Below are 20,713 nucleotides of genomic sequence, written 5' to 3'. Positions count from 1 at the left end.
GGCCCACTCTACTAGAGGCATTGGTGCCACTCTGGCTTTCATTGCAAATGTTCCCCTCGACACCATTTGCAAAGCGGCTACTTGGAGCTCTATTCACACTTTTACTCAGCATTACTGCATTGACACTCATTCCAAGACAGATACACAAGTGGGACAAGCGGTTCTAAGACACCTGTTTGCTCATGACCCTTCTCACATCCCACCTCCTTCTTCTGGTACTGCTCGCTAATCTATGCACAGCATGTGATCTAAGCAGATTCCACAAGCCTCAGAAGGGATACATTACTCACCGTAATCGTATTTCTGATGCTTGTATCTGCTTAGATTCACATGCGACCCACCCTTCCTCCCCTCCGAGAGAAGGCGCATGATTGCTTGTAGTCTTACCTTTCTGTTTATCTGCTTGGATTATCTGTACTCGCGCTACTCCTCATGCTTCCTCATGTCAGAAAAAATACAATCTGAGGATCCTACACGCGTGAGGGATCTTGGGTACAGTGGACGTCACACTAGGGATAGTATTACTGGCACGCCTGTGTCGACGCCCATTTTCGACTTTCGAAAAACAAACTGTAATACTCCGCAGCTTCCACTAGATGTCGGCCTATGCACAGCATGTGAATCTAAGCAGATACAAGCATCAGAAATACGATTACGGTGAGTAATGTATCCCATATGGGGTAAGCTCATACCCCAGTGCCTTATCATTCAGGTGAGGCTTTGAAAGTAACCAAACCCTCTCACACCAACCATTACCAGGGGATCAAACTGAAGTATGCTGGCTTACATTGGTAAAATTGCCTCTCACTTTCGCTCTGAACAAAAACCACCCTCATGTATCATCCAAACAACTTTGATGATCTCATTCGCTGGAGATATGAAATCACATTTGTCTGTCTTTAGAAATTCAATAATCTGTTCCATGCCTTTTAAGAAGCAAGCTTGATCTGATTCAAATGAATGAGACTTTGCCCCAGTACCATCAGCTCCCAAAGAATGTGTAGTCATAAATCAAAGGATTGAGGAGCATCAGTTTTCCAGAACGGCGCAATTTGCATTTTTGCTCTGATGGAAAATGTGAAGATGATGATGATTTGATTATTTATTTATAGAGCGCTTTGCACCAAAGTTATGAACAGGATACTGCCACAAGAACAATTCCTGCAGCTAGGGGAATTAGCCCGTTTTGATCTAGCAACTAAAAGCATAAAATTATCCTTGCATACAAATTCCTCAGAAGATTGGCCACATAGTCTGTGAATTATCCTAGATTATTATCTCTAAACAAAGCAGATATAATCATACGGTATCACTTGGCGATCTTCTAGCTGGGCTGTATTGAATCCCTGAAGATTACTAAATTACATACATTTTCTGAGCCCTGCCAATTATAGTCCTGAAATCCGTTTTCAGTCAACTACAAAACATGTCTATTTTCTTTCTGGGGACAGAAGGCAACAAGATAGATCTCAATTGAAAGCACCCACAAAATAAGGCAGGTCTGTCATTCCCAATCTTTGAAATGTACGGTAATGCAGCACAGCTGCATATTATTTTTGAAAGGTACCAAACTTAAGAGAAAAATGGGTCACGAGTACCGCCTACAAATATTTTCTTGCTCCAAAAGGGCGACAGACCACCCAGTGCACATATCAGCAGAGTGACTGTTACGATGGTACATAGGTGGGACTTGGTATAATCGCAAATTTGAAATTACATCCTTTACCTCTGTTGAAAAATTAATTTCAATCCAAACTAGTCAGCTGTCAAAGGATAGCATTTCAGAGGCCAAGCAATGTTATTCAATTCAGGATCTGCATAGGAAGGGACTCATTAAATCATTCTAGAGCTTCGAATTTGATTTTGGGGGGTCGCGGTGGGTCAGAAAAGCAGACAGATAGAACTACATATCAAGATTATTTTTATTAGATTAGACATTAGTCGAATCCCCACCAATCACCTGACGCTAGACCCCCTTCCTACAACCTTCCTAGACTCCCTAATAGGGCCATGAGTTATTGTCACGCTAGCATTCCCTAAAAAATACTAGGACTGTGAAGAGCATAACCGACCCACAGGAATGATATTTAAATAGAACCAGATCGGCTAGAACCAGGACATACAAACCACTAACCCAATTTCAAATCTCTGCTTACCTAATTCACCTGAAAATCCACACAACCATTTCTCGCCCTGCAAACCGCACACACTTCACCAAACAGCAACAACAACAAACACATAAACCCCATCAACAGCACACAAGGTCTCGCTCCGGTCCGATACTCACACCAAAGCTCAGCGTACGGTGGAAACAAAACTGAAGCTGCCAACAGCACACCATTTCTCTCACTCTCCTAATCCCTCTTCAACCGACTAACCGAACCCGCCCGCCTTCTTGTTACAGATCCGTCTGGGGACCAACTCCGGTGGTGACGGTGCGCGATATAAGTACATTGGACATTAGTTATACAAACAGTAGTCCAAGCTACAGTATGCAGGCTGTATTCCCCACTTGAAAAATTGCTTACTACATATAGCAACTCCAAACATTGAATTATACTGCTCTGTAGGACACTGAAGGAAGCAGTTGGTGAAATATTAAACAGTGTGAAAAAACCTTAGGTTTTCAGTAGAAGGTTGACAACTGCTTTAATTTCCATCAAACTCTGGAAGATATATCTATCCCAACAATTCAGATCTTCTCCGGAGGAAGCGTGAAGGCAGTGGCCCAGCAATACATATACTCTGGTCCTGCCTGAAACTACAAAACAATTGAAAGGGAATTGATTACTAAAGTCAAAATTATTGGCTTTTGATACCTAGAAACCCCTCCATTATAGTCTTTGGTACACAAAACCCTCTTTTTTCTACATTCTTCAATAATGACTTTATCAATTTATATACATATAGCCAAGTTACATGTCTTGTATATATTGTTATATGCCACATGTCCCTTGTTATTTGGAAGATGATCATTCAGATTTTCTTATTACTTTGCATTTTGGGACTTGTAATCCAGGAAACTTGATCGACAAAACAAAACTACAAGTCACAAAAGAACTGGATAGGCATCTTTCAAATTACATGGAGACACACGCACACTCTCATACACACTAACACTGAAAACTCACACTTGATTTGTCACAATGCTCACATACACACACACACACACACGGGTGCACCTATCATATTACACACACTAAGAGTCGCCTTCACAGAGCAAATGTGCACTGCACGTGCAATCCCTCTCACACACCTTCACACCGTGTACACACACGTTTCATGCCTAGTCTTATCAATGAACATATTAAATGATAGGCTAAGTATGAAATGTATGCACTGAAAAGCCCCAAGCCATTGTGGCCTCGTGGTTACATTCTGAGCCTTGAACTCTGACAGACTAGGGATCAAGGCTGTATGTTGTTTTTTTTATTTAACACATTTAATGTAATTAAAAGAAAAGCAACGCAACTGGGAGGTGGTGAGATTTGCTGCAATGCAGTCCTGTGATTTTATGCATGAGGGCATGCAGCCACGTCGAAACATCCCTTTCACCAAAATAATGTCACAGTGCAGAAATGGGCGCTGCAGAGAAATGGCCATGCCAAATCGGCGTGCAGCAAAATTACATTGTATCCTGTTCATCATCTCTGGTTAATGTGTTTTCATTTAAAAACTGCTACATATTGTTTCAACTCCTTCAGTAAGAGGGACAGTGAATGCAGAGGGCTAGAAAAAGTCACTAGGATATAGTCCGCAAATAATTAGCATTTATTCATTGTTTTCAAGCATAATGCACTGGATATAGGGGATCAACCTGATCATGTTAGCAAAGGGCTCAAAGGACAGGGCAAAAAGAAAAGGCAAAGGTAGGTGCTTCTGTTTCGTGCCTTTTGTGTGCAGAAAAGAATTAGCATCAAGGGCAATGAGTGAAATGTAGCCAAAACAGATGGGGTTTTCCCTTGAAGGGTATATAACCAGAAAGTATTGGGCATAAATAATCTCAAGGTTTATTCAAAAAGATAATCTGGTTCTCTTTGTTGAAATGCGTGAATTATGTGTATTGACAGATGAAAATGAATATAGATTTGTTTGTATTTGGCCATTTGTATAAATGTTTGTGAAGATATTTCTATGTCAATATATTAATGAAATTAATGACACATTATGTACCCTATGAACTATATTGTAACCTATGCTCTATATGTTTGAAATCAGAGCTATAAATTGTTGTTCAAAAACTAATTACATATGTGCAGCTAAATTATTTCTCACTTCTGTTTGTTTGAATAAGCTTGTCTCGAACACACTGCAATAAATTCCAACAAACCTTAGCTGGATCTTGTGATTCAAGTTAATAATAGACCAGGGGTCAACATTTCAAGTTGAGAGGTAATAGCCTGCCATAAAAAGTCACTTGCCATCTCAGCGCTACAGATAAGAAAAGCACTGCATTTCTTACACACCAAGAGTCAATTATCAGTAGCAAGTGGCCAGTGCAAATTAACGGCCCTGATATAGACACTTGAGTTTGAAGCCTTCCGGGTTTCTCTGCTTGATCACATACATTGTTTGGCCATGCACAATTTACTTCATCTCATTGTGCTTTCTTCTAAGTATTTGAAATTGTAAGAGTTTTAAAAGCAGTCTAATTTTGCATGTGTCACACTGGATATACACTGGCTCGGAGGAGGTATTTTATTCGTAACAATTTAGAAACTGCAACGTAATACATGTGTAAGTGTTTTGGCATTAAGTTTCAGAGACTTCATTATCCACTTTACAATTGCAATTTGTTGAAACGACAAAATGTTGATTTTGAACTTAACACCTATCTGGGGGAAAATACTGTTGTTCTTTGTGAGTTTCCAGGATGGAGAGGCTAGAAGTGTGCAATAGATTTAAAAAAGATATTTTCATTTTTGTTCTGTACATTTCTTTTCACGTTTGTCACCTCATTTTCCTGCAGTTGTTGAACAAACCTGAAAATTGCTGTGGTCTAAAGGAAAGCCAGGTGCTTTGTTTGCTCAGTGATGTAGGTAGGTGTTTCCGATCTCCGTCTTTGCAAGCACTGTTTTCACAAGTAGAGTATACATGTTCATGTTCGATTTTATATGACTGGTTCAAATTAGCTCTACACAGGATACCTAGATCAGTGTTCCAGCACACAATGCTTCCATGTTGAAACAATTGAATTAACATGTTTATTGTTGGACTTTGTTTGTTTTTGCACATATACTGTAGAAGCAAATTTGTTTAAAAAAAATAGCCGATTTACTAGTTTGGTTCTAGATCTGCAAATGCAACAAACCCCTTCACTGTACTATGTGCTCTGTGGAATTGTAAGAATATGGCTATCATACCCTTCGTTTATTCACTTTTTGTTCATAGTTTCCAAGAAACCTTACATACAAATGCAATATACAAATCATAAAAATCCATTATGACACTACTACATAAAGACAAGGGGCCTCATTACAAGTTTGAAGGTATTTCAGTGGTAAATCCACTGACTTACCACCAAACAAAATTACTGTTATCACCACTTGGTCCCGAGGAATTACCAAGTGATTTCAAGTGGCGGTAATTCCTAATTTTTCAGAGTCCATGGGGGTCATCACAAGTTGGGTGGTAAATCCACCCAACGCAAATAGTGTTACCGCAGCTCGGTCCGACGCTATTAGTGCCAGATCCCAAGTTGCGGCAAGGCTGTAAACCCCCATTTTTCCCAGAGTCCATAGGACCTTATGGGGGGATTTTCGGCGCTATTACGGTGGTGCTAATCGCGCTGCAGAAATTGCACCGAAAATGGTCAAAAAGTGGCCATATTTACCTCCATCTGTAAGCTGGAGGTAAATCTCCAACTTTCCATCAATCGGGATTGGGCAGAGCGGTAATGGCGTCACTGCTATATTTTTACCGCTCCACCCAACCCGTGATGAGGCCCCATATTACTCCCTTGGAATTTTTGGTGGATTTACAGTCGGCGGAATTACAGCATGGTGAATACACCAATTTATCACCCGATAATACTGCTGGTGGTAAATCCGCCAAAAATAATTATTTGGCGGTGCGGGAAAAGTAGCGGCAATGGAGTCGCCTTCATTTTTTTCCCTGGCAACCTTGTTACTAAGTCTTAAACTCTTTCAAATCTAATCACCAAATTCCATCAACATTGCAAAGAAATCAAACTGGTCTAACAGAAAACTGAAAACGTCTTCAAATAATTAAATTACAACTATAATTAATCAAGTGCTTATCAAGTTCACTCTAATGGAGCCCCAGCTGCTGCAATACAGAAAACAAACTGGCTTTATGTTAGCTAACCCCAAGAGACTTGTTCCTTTGATTGGAAGCGATACCAGACGAGAAACTATCCAAAGATGAGATTGAATTATGAACAAATCAATGCAAACCTTACCTAGCTCAAAAACGTTTTTTAGTATTTAGTATTTATTTTATTTATATAGCACACCAGGCCACAGGGCATCCGGGCGTGTTACTTAGTTACTGGCATAGAAACAAGACAATGAGTTATGTATAGTCATTACATGGGAGGGAATATACAAAATATTACAAGTTATACAAAATATACAGGAGGAATACAATATATAGGCATTGTATAAGGGTAAAAAATACACATTAAGCAAATTGTGCAAGTTATAGACGAGATACAATATATATACAGATTACAAGTACCAGAGGGCTCTTAGCAGAGAATTGTGGCTCATGTGCTAAGGTTCACAGTCCATGCAGGTCTTGGGCAGACAACCAGGTTTTGACTTTGCGCTTGAAGGCCAGGAAGGTAGGTTCGGCTCTGAGAGGATTAGGTAGGGAGTTCCAAAGTTTTGAAGCTAGGACAGGGAAACTGCGACCACCAGATCTCTGGAGATTGAAGCGTGGAATAGCAAGGCAGTTGGTTTGAGCACTTCTTAGAGGTCTCGCCGATGTGTGTGGTGTGAATCTGCTGGCTAGGTAGCTAGGGGCTTGGTTGGCAAGGCTTTTGTGAGTGAGTGCAAGTGCTTTAAAAGAGATTCTTTGGGAGACTGAAAGCCATCGAAGACTACGTCTGGTGTCAGAAATATGGAGGTTCCTGGGCAAGTTCAGAGCCACTCTGATAGCATTGTTCTGAATGATTTGTAACTTTTTAATGTTGCATTGGTTGGTGCGCAGTTAGAGGGCATTACAATAGTCAATTATGGATAGGACCACGGTCCTGGCTAGCGTAGTGCAGTTGGCTGGAGATTGAAAGGGGTGGCATGCTGTAATAAGCGTGCATGTGTAGGAGGCAGCCGATGATACTGCATTGGTTTGCCTCGCTAGTGAGAGTCGATGTAGATTCCAAGTGTTTTTGTGTCTTTAGCCACTTTAATGGTGTTACCATCAATAGTGAATAATTTAAACGATGCGTCTAGTTTACTTAGTCTTTAGTGGGAGCCAAGGATGAGAAGCTCAGTCTTTTCGTCATTTAAACAGAGTTTGTGTTGGGCCATTCAGGCCTGGATGACTTGATAAATGGCGTTAATGGCTAGAGAGTCAGCTTTGTGGTCGCCTGTGATAGGGATAAGTGTCATCGGCGTAGTTGGTATAAGTGGCACCCAGATAATCCAAAATGTCAAAAAGGGGTTTTGTAAACACATTGTAGAGTGTCAGTGATACGCATGATCCTTGAGGGACTCCACAAGTGACTGGTGAAGGGTCAGCGGTGGTGGTGGGGGGAAAAGACCCTCATGGATCTATTAGCAAGGAAGGAAGTAATCCAGGCTGTGGCTTTGTACGAAAAGTGGGCTACGGTTTTGAGGTGGTGGCATAAGATTTGGTGATTTACTAAATCGAAAGCCGCTGAGAGAGCTAAGAGCAGTAAGAGAGCAAGTTTACCCTTGTTTCTTAGGTCTTCAATCTAGCTTTGAGGTCTAAAAGAGCAGTTTCAGTTCCGTATCGTGGACGGAAGCCCGATTGCCTCAGCCCCAGGAGTTTATTAGTTTCCAAGTAATCTTGGATCTGTAAGTAAGCAGCACGATCCAGAATTTTTAAGTGGAAAGGGACTGTGGTGATCGGTCTGTAATTAGTGGGTATATTAGCATCCAGAGTGGGTTTTTTGAGGAGAGGGATAACCCAGGCATTCTTAAGGCTGTCTGGGACAATCCCTGAGCTGAATGAGGAGTTTATGAGTGTGGTGATAAATGGCCTAGGTTATGCAAGGCCTCTTCGATAATGGAGGCAGGGCATGAGTCACCCTGACAATTGGAAGGTTTAAGGTTATTAATAATGTGTTCAACTTCGATGATGGAGAGGGGGGCGAAGCTGAATGGTTTCACGGATTCAGGGTTGGCATTAATGTTAGCCACGGGTGTACTATTGTGCAGGCTTTCCTGCAGACTGATTTACTGATTTACATTGCAAGACTAGATGTTTAAGGGTTTCTAATTGACCATCAGTCTTGCATAGTCGACAAGTTTGTTCATTGAGGTCTATATTGCACCTGGGACCCAAGACTTAAAGGTTTGGTTGCAAGTTTAAGCGAAATCTCATGAAAAAGCATCAAGTGGTTCTGCATGAGGATTTGATTGTTATTTCATATGACCTCCAGATCCCCACCACAGTTTCTTTCCATACTGAGCAAATCCCTGCTAAGACATATTTTGATAACTGTTCTATAGTCCACACCAATCGTAATCCCTTAGCTTCTTTTTAACCAAGTGAGTATTTAACAAAAAGGAAGGCTCAGAATTGCCTATAAGCAGCAGCATATTCTCACAATACTCCACAAAATCCTCAATTACTTTAGAGGATCTGCAAATCACATTCTGTAATAACTCCACTTAAAAAGAATCACCTGGGGACTACACACTGTGAGGTTTAACTGATTTCACATCAACATTTTAAACTAGATGTTTTATAAGTGCTGATAATTCTGTTGATTCTAAATAGTTTGTCATTTAACTGAAATGATTTAAGGGCAAGATGATTTGTTACTTTGGGTGCATGGAAAAGTTAAAGTACTATGCAGACCTTCTTGTTCGGCATAATTGAATTTTGTAATCCCCTTTTTACCTCCCTTAAAGAAAAGGATATTTAATTGGGTACACTGCTGTGTCTGCGTCACTGGTGCACCAAACACATGCACAAGGCAATCCCGTCTATGCCTGTCGGGGCCCATCTCTTTGAATGTAATTTCGTCCAATTAATTGTTCACTGTTGCCTTAATTTGGGGGACTTGTTCCATAGTACAATTACCTGGATGAAGACTTGATACACCACTTGAAATCCATACAACAACCTTGTTCATTCCATGTCTACCAAGAACTATTGCCTGAAAAATCTTCTCGCAAATAAACCTATTTCTGTGCTTTCTAAACCCGCAAAGCAATAATCTAGGGTATTACACTGCTTACTTTTAAACTTAAAGCTGTTAAGAACAGATTTTTCATATATGATTTAATCACTGAACTAAACTTCGCTATTCTACTACTAACTGAAACCTAGATTCCTGAAGGTAACCATAGTGTCCTGGATCTTGCACCTTCAGCCTACAAATGTCTATCAAAGTCCCAACCTATTAAATATGACTGGGGCCTAGCCATTCTCTCTCAACCTAAACTAAACATCTCTATACGGACTACTCCATCATTAACAGCGGAATCGCTTGCCTTTTAATTTAAAATCAGCCATTCATATATTGTCAACTTCTTGCTAATCAATTGGCCCCAGCCACAAAGGCGACTTTGTTTCAGAATTACCTAAAGCCTTATTTGACCTACAAAACTGATAGTTGTGGGAGACATCAACTACAGGACTGAGTCTAAGACTCACCCAGCAATTACATACCTATTGAAATCAATACAGGACTTTAGCCTCACAGCATAGGTTAACCTCCCTACACATAAAGCTGGACACACTTTGGAGCAAATTTGTCCATGGTCTTTGAACTTATACACAGAACATCGACTTTGCTTCTCATGGACAATTCATGGTGGTATTCCATTTTCAATACCTTTCTCTCAACATGAGACTGATAATGTTCATCAGTTTCCCTTTCCCTCTTCTGAACCAAATAACTGAAGGGCCATAACTGAGATGCTATCAACTTGCCTCACAACCCAAAACCAGTCTAATAATGCACTTGAGATGCTTGGAGCCTTAGACACCTGTACCTTAGAGATTGTAGATAAACTAGCACAATCAACCATAATTGAACATGACTTAAGCAGAAGCAAAGCAAAATCTTACAATTTGGTGGCCTATATGGAGCTAAGGCAACATAAACTAATTTATAAAGTGAAAAGTGTATTGGCAAACTCTACTATGCCTACAAAATTGAATCCACCCCAAACTCATTAAGGCAATTATTTGCAGTATTGAGCAAGCTCTGTAATAGGCTACATACATTTGGCCCAACATTTTCTACCCAAAAATTGTTAGAATTAGGAAAGATTTTACCAGTAGAAACCCAGAACTTTGTCCCTCACAGTGTGCTGGACTTTATCATTATAGACAATCTCTTTCACATCTCTTATCTTCCGCTAAATGTTCAGGCTCCCCTGTAGATGTACTACCTCCAAAAGTAGTTTACATTCTTTTTTCCTCTTTTCTCTTCAGGATAAAAATCTACATCTCGTCAATTTCTTCTTTAACCACTGGAATCTTTCCCTTCCTTTGGAACAGTTCAGTGGTCAAACCTCATCTTAAGCAGCCATCTTTGGATTTCACTGATGCAGGAATCTTCTGTCTTACCTCTCACAATCGAAATGACTGGAATGCGTGGTAGTACCACAACTTCAAGCCTTTGTCAAAAGCTCTGGCCTACTGGTGAGGGCTCACCTTGGTTTCTGGCCTTTAGATGATATGATGATAGGTTATTTATAACGCGCTTTAATACCCAGAGGTTTCGAAGTGCGGACCCAGGGATCAAACCTGTGTTGCTCTGTGTCGTCTTGCGTCCAAGGTGAGCACATTGCCCCTGAGCTACCCCCCCCACCCAAGACAAAGGTAGCAAAGAACTAGTTCCTACATCCATCCTAGACACCTAAGAGAAAAGGCAGATAAGGATTGCTCCGGAAGGAACCCTCTTCCTAGTGCACCTGTCGGAAGAATTGGATACAATTAATCCCCAAATATTAAACATAAGACTTGAAAGGCACAGCTTCCGAGGCCCAGTCCTTAAATGATCTAATCTTTCTTAATTTATCGCTCACAACCGGTAGGTTTAGTCTCCTCCTCCTTCAAGTCTCTACCTATAATCTGTGAGGTCCTACAGGGCTTTGCATTATTTGCTTTTGTGTTTCATCTTTATCTTCGTCCTTTAATGGAAAATAATTCACGGTTTTGGATTTGTCTTTTTCAATTATGCCAATGACACCCAGATTTTGGTAGATCTACAAGAGGTCGAGGACAATCTGTCTGACAATATTAGAGACTGTCTGCTCTCTGTCAAAAACTAGATGAACATGAACTACTTGAAGATTAGTCTAGATTAAACCAAGATCATACTTTTGAATGAGAGTCCCAATTTCTGGAACCCAAACTTCCAGCTGAGTAAGTTTGACCAAAGTCTAAACCAGAAGTTAAAAATCCGGTCAATAAATTGACACTAAAACATCAATTGCTAAAGTCACAAAATCATGTTTCTTCCTCTTTCTTCTGTCCTTATCACACCAGGTGGCGTTTATCAACTATTTTGTTGCCTCTTGCCTAGATTTCAATAACCAAATTCCTCAATCCTACGACTGCAAAGAATACAGAACAACGCGGCAAGAACACTACTGAAACTAAAAAGACACTATCCTATCACACAGTCCTTAGATTGGCTGCATATTAAAACATCTGATTATTTTTAAGAACCTGTGTCTTGTTTTTAAATGTTTACAACAACCAAATACTACCTCTTTTTTTGAACAAATGAAGACCTTATATTTCAAACCATCCTTTCAGATCGAATCAGGACAGATGTATCATTGTTCCACTTACTGGAAAGAAAAACACAGGGAACTTTCTTTCACGGTGTAGACAGCAAAACTGTGGAACTCCCATTATTACACAAATAATCTATTTTACGGACATTTCGGAAGCATCTTAAAACCTTCCATGTATATCTTTACTGCCCCCCCCCCCCAACCCCTCAAGTACAGAGTTGTTGTCGGACTTCCTTTACTTCCTCCTTTTTATAGTGCCACCTGCGGGTGATCATGATCATGACTTCTTAAACATGGAAATGGGGCCAGTTTATTGGGTATATTATAAACGTAAAAGTCTAAATAAAAGTCAAGAACAGATGAGCGGGCCCACATTCAGTAGATGCTGATGGCATCCCTAGCCACCTCATTGACTCCTTTCACCAAATTGTACAAGTCCATCCTTAACACGCTCCAATATCAGAACACCCTGATAACAACTATGCACAATAAAATGATGGGTCTGGATGGCTTCGTAGCTAAAGTGGAAGATGGTTTAGATAAAGAAGCGGAAAACTCTCTGCAATGCAAAATCGCCTTTGCGACCTGGAAATAGTTGAATCATCTGATAGGACCTTGCTAATGGAGGCTGTTCTGGCTGACTGCAGGTGGATGAGGGCGCATTACAAACATCTGCAAACACCCCCAGCGGAAAGCCAAGCTTTGGACTCAGCCACAACCACCCCTGGCAACTAGAGGGAAGACCGGGAGGTGATAGAAATTGTGACAACAGTTTGGCCCGAGCTGCAAGGGCCATCCTAGGAGGCAAATACTTTCTTTGTTTAAAACATTAAATACTTCAGAAATCCTAAAGGAAGACCTAGGCAAGCGAAAGCCTGACAAAAACCTGGAAAATAAATGCTCTAGGACCTTCTTAAGGAATTTAAGATCTCCACCCCCAATAGACAAGAGACCAATGCCTAAGCGCCCAAGAAGAGAGTTGACGTTGCCCTGTGTAGATTTGGGTATTGATACACTGAATCCGATCAGGGCAGTGGTGCAGAGAGAAGTTGACCTCTCTGGAACTTGTCTAAGTGATTTGAGGAAATAGACATGGTGGACAAGGTTGTGAAATGGGATGAAATAAATCGATCAGATTAGGCAGAAATCGAGCGACAAATAGATCAAGCTATGCCGAAACACTCTACTTTGAAGCGGAAGTCATTGGATATGGTCCGTGAACTGCCAGCTAAGATTGTGTCTTCTCGTTTCAGGACAATGGAAGACAAAGAAAGATATATTATTAAATACCAACTACTATACAGAGAGCAAGTGACAAGATAATTTATGTGTTTTGCTCAAGTGAACCAACTCACCCAATGCGAGAATCTCTAAAATCCAAAGATGCTGTCCCAAGAACCACCTGAAAGGTCTATTTGGAGAGCATTATTGAGGGCCCTAATGCTCCGATCCTGAATAGGAGTAACGTAAAGAAGCTGTTTCACTATGTTCCATCAATACGACAAATAACCATGAAGGATATATAGGTGGTGGAATTTGAAGTAGAGGGGTGGTTGCACTGGGTAATTCTGCATCTCAAGTCACAGATTATTAAGGAGATGCTTTTGACACAGAGTGATAAACTCCTACCACTAGGATATGAACTCGGTGACCACCAAGAGAAGATCAAAGCAAGTTTGAAAGAGGCGACAGATAAAATAAATTTGCACTCAAGGCCAAAGCCCAATCCAAGTGTTCATAAAGTGGCAAGAGTTCGATAGGAAAGTGCAAAGAAAAGAGATGCCTTCTTCTTAAAAATAAAAAAAGACCTCCTGCCTCTGAAATTCACTGTAGAAAATCAAAGAAGGAAACTGAAGAGTGAGAGTGAACTGGAAAAGGAAAAGACGATCGAGGCGAAGGTTCCGTCTTGGGATTGGTTGGCGGGGGTGTTGGGAAATCCGAATCGGGATTAGACTGCTGGCCCTCTTATTAACCATAGATTCCGAATTGCATGATGGAATAGGAGAGGTTTTAAGTCCATTTTCGAGAGGTTTTAAGTCCTTTTTCTCTGATAAATCCCTCAGGTTGGACCAATTTGACATACTTTGTCTCCAAGACGCATGGCATAGATCCATACCCTTCTACGATGGCTATGTGACCTACCTTAATCCAGCCTGTAAATGAATTGCAGGGAGACCTTATTCGGGCCTCTTGATGCTGATAAAAGTGGAGACAGGAATAAGAGTACTCAGCCATTAGTATCCAAGTCCCTACGTGCACATTTTGAAAATAATTAGGAAAAACTGCAAATGAAGTACCTCCTAGTCAATGTTTATTGGAGGGTGAATATGTTCTGGGAAATTAAATTAATTGACTCAGTAGTGAAGTATGGGGACATTGCTATGAGGGAGTGGGAAGATGCCCGAATTATTCTATTTGGTGACTTGAATATCAAATTACGGAGGAAGGAAGGTCGCCCATTGAAAGACTCAGAGCTGGAGGAGCAAGTGCGCAGTTGGTCTACAGCCATGGATTCAAGAGACCTATATATGCTCAACGCCCAAACGGAAGGAGATCTCTCGGGTGCATCCACATGGGGGAGAGGCATGCAAAGATCCTGCCTGGATTACTGCTTCATGTGAAGAAATATGAGTGAGGTGGTTGAAAGATTTGACGTAGTGAAAGGAGTCAAGTAACCAACCTTTGTTGGCGGTCTCTATATGCCTGATTGATCATGTAATGTGCTTGAATAAAATGGGCCCTGTCGAGTTAACCTGGGGAAAGAGAAAATTACTGCTTATGAAAGGATGATGTTGCACAGGTGGTTGAAGGATACCAATATGCGATGAAGATAAACCCAAAAAGGTTGACTATCTGTAGATCCTTAAGGACTTCAGACAGGTGGTTAATAGGGATGGAAAAAGAGATATGTTGCCAAGGCATGCATATGATAAGGAGCTGGTGAGGGTAAGAAGATCATTGAGGGCTGCTATAAGAAATCTCCGGAAGGGAGGGGAACCACATAAGGAGAGGATCCAAAGAAAAACAAAAATATCGAAATTGGTTAATATCAACAAAGGCAATGGGAGCGCAAACAGATGCAGAGAAAATGTTAAAAATCGTGTGTTCTAAAAACACTAGAAACCTGTCGGAACGCTTGAATAATGGAGGGAATTTCGACTAGCTCACACTATGAGTGCAGTAAGTGAAGAAAGATGGGTCTCCTATTAGGCTGCCTTATTTACTGGGCCTAAGAAGTTAAAGCAAGGTGGAGGGGAATGTTCTGGTAGTGGATGGGATTTTGCCCTTGACGAGGAGGAGGCGAGAAGGATGTTAAGTAATCTGAGTTCATCAAGAGCAGCTGGGCCTGATGGTCTGTCCAATCAGGAGTTGAAAAAAACATAGGATTATGGGGGGGTTGTTGGTCACCATGTTTAAACAAGTCATGCAAATCAAACCAGTACCAGCCTCCTGGCGGGAAACCAGTGTAGTCCCTATAGAAATCTGGATGACAAAGATCAATATGTTCAATTGAGGACTAAGTTAGTTATCCAAGTTGACCAACCAGGGGGTGGCTCTCCATCTACAGTATGGCAAGTTCTCAATAGTGCCCCTTATTACATTCTACTGCCAGAACGTGGTCCAGATCTTAACCTACAGCACGGAAGCAGCCCTACATCTATCATGGAATATTTGGCAGAAGATGGAGGAATTTTTCTGGCGCAGGATTCTAAGGCTGCCTAATTTGCTTCCGATGGCTTCCATTCGATTTGAACTTCGGCTGCAATCGATGGAGTCATTTGTCTTAAGGAAAACTGTGTCACTATATAGAAAATGCTCATATTAGCCTTCAATAATCCCCTTCTCAATGTTTGACCCCCAAAAGGTAGTGCAAGAAGTAATTCTGATTAGGTAGAGAGGAAAGGTTGAGAGTATCCTAGTGGCCAAGGGTATTGAACTGAGTGATCTAGCTTCTAACCCTGTTAAAGTGAAAAAGAAATTACAGGAACTAGATTGGATTGAAACATCAGAGAATAGGGTTTAAGGCAAAATGAGACCAACCATAGGAATGGAGCTTTTGATGCTTGTTAATCTGTTTAGAATCACATGCTGTGCATATGGTCCGACATCCAGTGGTAACCGCAGAGTATTGCATCTAGTCTTTCGGGGAGCGAAAGGGGACGTCTGCATAGGTGTGTCTGTAACACTATCCCTATCGTGATGTGTAGTGTACCCAAAATCCCTCACGCGCCGAGGTCCCTCAGATAGTTTTTTCCACCCAGGTAACTGGTCGCCCTATAGCAGAGCTCTTACATAAGAGAGATTGTTTATCTTAAACCGACTTGTCGGTTATTCCCCCTGTAAGTCACTTCAACGGCAGGAACAACTTTGACGAAGACTGCAGGGGATTTGTCTATGGCGGTGGATTTCGGCGCCTAAGATCCGGCGGCTGAAGCATCCACGTTGACGGGCCCTCTGGCCGGCCTTCACAGTAGGGTGGCCATATCTTTGTTATGTCTTTCATCTTTCCCCCTCTTTACCCCCTAGGTCTGCTCATCTTTGTTTACACCTTTTGCTATGTAAAGGACTCCATTTAGGTTCTGCCCTAAGTGTAGGGTCAGATATCTGTGGAAGGACGAGCACAGGACGTGCAACTCCTGTCTCCCCTTAGATCACGACAAGAAGCGGTGTGCGGCTTGTAAACTCCTTCAGCTTAAGACCCTTAAGGAGCGCCCTGTAAAGCGGTGGGCCGCGTATGGTATGTCGCTGGCGGAACCCTCTTCCCCCACCGCCACACCCGCCGAAAGTGACGGGGGCACCTCCGATGACCAAACATCCGTTGCGGATGTGATGGGCCTCGAGGCGGACACTTCTAGGTCCGCCACGCCCGTCCCCGACCCTTCAAGGCCTGACACTAGTCTCGCTTCAGGGAAAACACCTGGCGACAGGGGCGTACAAAGAACGCATTACACTAAACACACAACCTCTCCACCTATTTCGACAGGTAAGTCGAAAAAGGTGAAAGCACCAGCAGGGCCGTCGAAAATTTCGGCGGATTCCTCTGATCGTACAGATCAACAGCCTTCCCTGCATCCGCAGCAGTGTTTTGCGACTGGGCATTCCAAAACAAACAAGGGCACTACCCCTAAATCAGGTTTACATGTCGAAGCATGGCATTTTGACGCTTCGACGCTCCCTAAAGGCCCAGTAGGCCCAAAATCTACAACTAGGCGTCAAGGCAAAAAAACCTACTGCTGGGCCCTCTAACGCTGCGGTAGGCGGTAAATCTACTGATAGACCTTCGGACCCACTAACTCAAGCGATACGGCGGTGATTGAACACAGTATCGCAAGAATTACTTCAGTGGTTGGGCTGATACCTATTCCATCGAAAAACATTGGGGCAGGCCGCGGACATATCTATAGATATGGTGCCCCGATTCTCGCAAGACCTACGATGACAGTCGGCAGCCTCTTTCCAACACCCTGAGTGACACATTTCGGTGTCAAGGGGCAGAAGATGACGTTTTTCCACCCGTAGGCCTTTCTGGTTCTTATAAGTGGACAAGGGAGAAATTTGAAGGGAGGATGGATAGTCTTGAAAAAATTAACAATTTTTCGCAACATCCTTCCCCGAAAAGATCTTGTGGAGAACCTAATCTTAAATCGGCTTCACGTTTCCAAGAAGATCAGCCCTCAGTCCCCGTCCATCATGAAGACATCGTCCAGATGGATACTTATCGGGACATTTACAGTGAAGATGAAGAACCTTCCTTCCTGCAGGGCTACAATGAGGACCAGGCGGATGCCACAGACAATTGGGAAGAAACCCAGCAAGTGGGGACGGACCCATGGACGCTCCGCCAACAAGATCAGGACGCTGATGTTCTGTGCCTGGATTCTCCTCTGTCCACCCCGGCTCGCCAGGCCTCGCCTGTAGATGACCAAATGGCCTACAATGCCATGTTAAGGAAGGCAGCAGATCACTTCAAAATCGCTACTCAAGAAGCGGTACCCGAGCAGGACTTTGTAGAAGACATTCTCAAGGAGAAACCCCCCTCGAGCCAGGCCATTCCCCTCCTTCATTCAGTTAAGAGAAGATTGGCCCCCTCCCTGGTGTCGCCAGCTCAGACCCGGGCAGTGAACCCAAGAGTAGAAAAGTTATTCCGGCCAGCTCCTTCGGACCCTCAATACATTAAAGGGCACGCCACCCCTGACTCCCTTGTAGTGACTACCACCGGGACAGGGGCAGGAGTACCCCTTGCTACGGGGGAGGCGCCTCCGATAAAGAATCCAAGAGGTTGTATGCCTTGGGTAAGCAGGTTACCTCGGCTGCTGCATATACCACAAGCATAGCGAATAACATTACGCTGCTGGCAAGTTATGCAGACGCTCAATGGAACCTAGTACAGGAAAGGTCTCCAGGAGGTGCCAGAACACGTGAGGTCCAGGCTTCTCACCATTGTGGCCAAAGGCAGGCAAGTAAACCAGAATGTAATCAAGAACACTCTGGACACTGCTGAGACAGCAGGCAGATCTCTGGCCCAAGGCACTTTACTTAAGCGGCACGCTTGGCTTCATAACTCCGGTTTCAAGCCTGAGACACAGGCTGCTCTCCTCAGCAAACCAATTGAAGCAACTAACCCCTTTGGAATGGTGGTCGATGAGGCCCTGAAAACGGCCAAAAAGAAAGCATGAGACTCTTCCCTGCAACAGATTACTCAAAAACCTTCCCCTCGTTGGTCTTCTCGAGGGCAGTCCCGTGCAAGTCGGAACAACTATAACACGGGAAACTTTAATGCTGGACAGACATCAGGAAGCGCTGCATACTACCCACCAAGGGGTCAGTGACGTGTCAAAGCCAGAGGTAGAGGCCCCAAACCTAGAGGAACCACAGCCTCTGGTCAGAAATGACCATCAGATCCAGGTCCCCTCCCATGTCACCCCGGTCGGGGGTGCTTAACATCTTTCCTCACGGCATGGGAGGGGATAACTTCAGACCAGTGGGTCATAAAGATGGTCGCCCACGGGTACTGCGTGGAATTCACCCGACCTCCACAATTCGGACAACCACGCTCACGGCGCATCTCACCGGACCATCTGGAGATCCTGAATCAAGAGGTGGAAGCGCTGCTGGGAAAGGACGCCATAGAAGCCATCCCTATTCTTCAGGTAAACAAGGGTATTTATTCAGTGTACTTGCTTCTACCCAAAAAGGACCTCACCATGCACCCTGTTCTAGACCTGCGCCCAGCGAACAAGTTCATAAAACCTCAAATGTTTTGCATGGTAACGCTACAGGAGGTGATCCCACTGTTGAAACAGGGGGACTACATGGCAACATTGGACATGAAAGATACATACTTTCATATTTCAATGTTTCCAGCGCACAGGAAATATCTTAAGTTTCATTATAGAGGACAGGCATTACCAATTCAAGGTCCTCCTCTTCGGCATCGCCTCAGCGCCAAGGGTGTTTACAAAGGTCCTGGCAGTAGCAGCAGCACACCTGCGCAGACTATCCGTCCCGGTTTACCCTTACCTCGACGACTGGCTCATAACAGGGGACTCGTACGACACAAGTATTTTGTATTTTGAACACCCGGTAGACCTTCTGTTCAGTCTGGGTTTCTCTATCAACGAGAAAATATCCAGTCTAGTCTCCAGTCAAATAAAACAATTTCTGGGAGCTCTAATCCGGACTAAAGACTGCCTCGTCTTCCCCTCCAACGGGAGAGTTCAGAACATGCTTTTTCAGATCCCTCAATATGTAGCCAGTCGAGGAGGTGACGGTGCGCAAAGCCATGCGTTTGCTAGGAATGATGGCGTCAGTCATATACTTGGTTCCCCACACACGGCTGCGCATGCGTTCCATGCAGGAGTGGCTCAACAGCCAGTGGTCAGGTAAGCGGACAATGGGAGGATCTGGTAGTTGTCTCGCCAGCCCTCATTCTCTCTCTGCAGTGGTGGTCAAGGGAAAACCTCTTGAAGGGGAAAACCTTCACCATCCCTGCAGTGGAAGCCACTCTCACTAGACTCATCTCTCACGGGGTGGGGGCGCTAACCTGCTTCAGCAGACAGCGCATAGAGTGTGGTCCCCACAAGTAGCGTCCAACCATATAAATGTACTGGAGCTATTAGCAGTGTTCAAGGCATTAAAGGCCTTTCAGATGCAACTACAAGGGAAGACAGTGCTGATTGTAACAGACAGCACTACAGCCATGTATTACCTGAACAAACGGGGGGGCACTCACTCCCCAGGGCTATCCAAGCTGTCCCAAAACATTTGGATGTGGGCTCTCAAACAAGATGTTTCTGTTGTCCCAACATGTTCCAGGGGAACTCAATCTTCTGGCAGACGTGCTCAGCAGCGATTTCCCTCTGCCCATAGAATACGAATGGCGTCTGCACGAAGACTTCGTGTCCAGCGTCTTCGCAGAATGGGGCTTCCCAGAGATCGACCTGTTCGCGACTCAGGAGAATGCCCAATGCCAAGACTACGCCTTCAGGTACCCCCAGAACAGCTCCAATGGGAACGGTCTCTGGATAACTGTGTCAGGGAAATTTGTCTACACTTTTCCGCCTCGACTAGCCATCTCAACAAGATAGTGCACAAGATGCACCAGGAACCAGTTACCATGATACTGGTGGCCCCCATGTGGGCCCGCCAAACCTGGTTCGCTCATCTAATGGAAATGTCCCTCTCCCCACCAGTAAAACTACCCTGCCCATACAACATGTTGTCTCAGGACAGGTGGGAGACCCTACACCCATGCCCATAAACTCTGGACTTAGCATCTTGGCTCCTGAGGTCATAGAGTT

At 43.3% G+C, this 20,713-nt stretch overlaps 1 protein-coding gene across 1 annotated transcript in view; it reads left to right on the top strand.

Annotated features, from left to right (window-relative positions):
- LOC138472665 (inhibitor of nuclear factor kappa-B kinase subunit alpha-like) overlaps positions 1-20,713 on the top strand; it is a 1,781,717-nt gene that overhangs the window by 519,050 nt on the left and 1,241,954 nt on the right. The window contains exon 4 of the mRNA XM_069610956.1: positions 4,970-5,039. Within this exon, the coding sequence (XP_069467057.1) occupies positions 4,970-5,039 (70 nt within the window). The remainder of the gene's footprint in view (positions 1-4,969; positions 5,040-20,713) is intronic.

This window comes from Ambystoma mexicanum, chromosome 8, assembly GCF_040938575.1.
Source record: "Ambystoma mexicanum isolate Mex_15411 chromosome 8, UKY_AmexF1_1, whole genome shotgun sequence".
Lineage (NCBI taxonomy): Eukaryota > Metazoa > Chordata > Amphibia > Caudata > Ambystomatidae > Ambystoma > Ambystoma mexicanum.
Note: the sequence above shows the minus strand (reverse complement) of the source record. Positions and strands in the feature narration are given on the sequence as shown.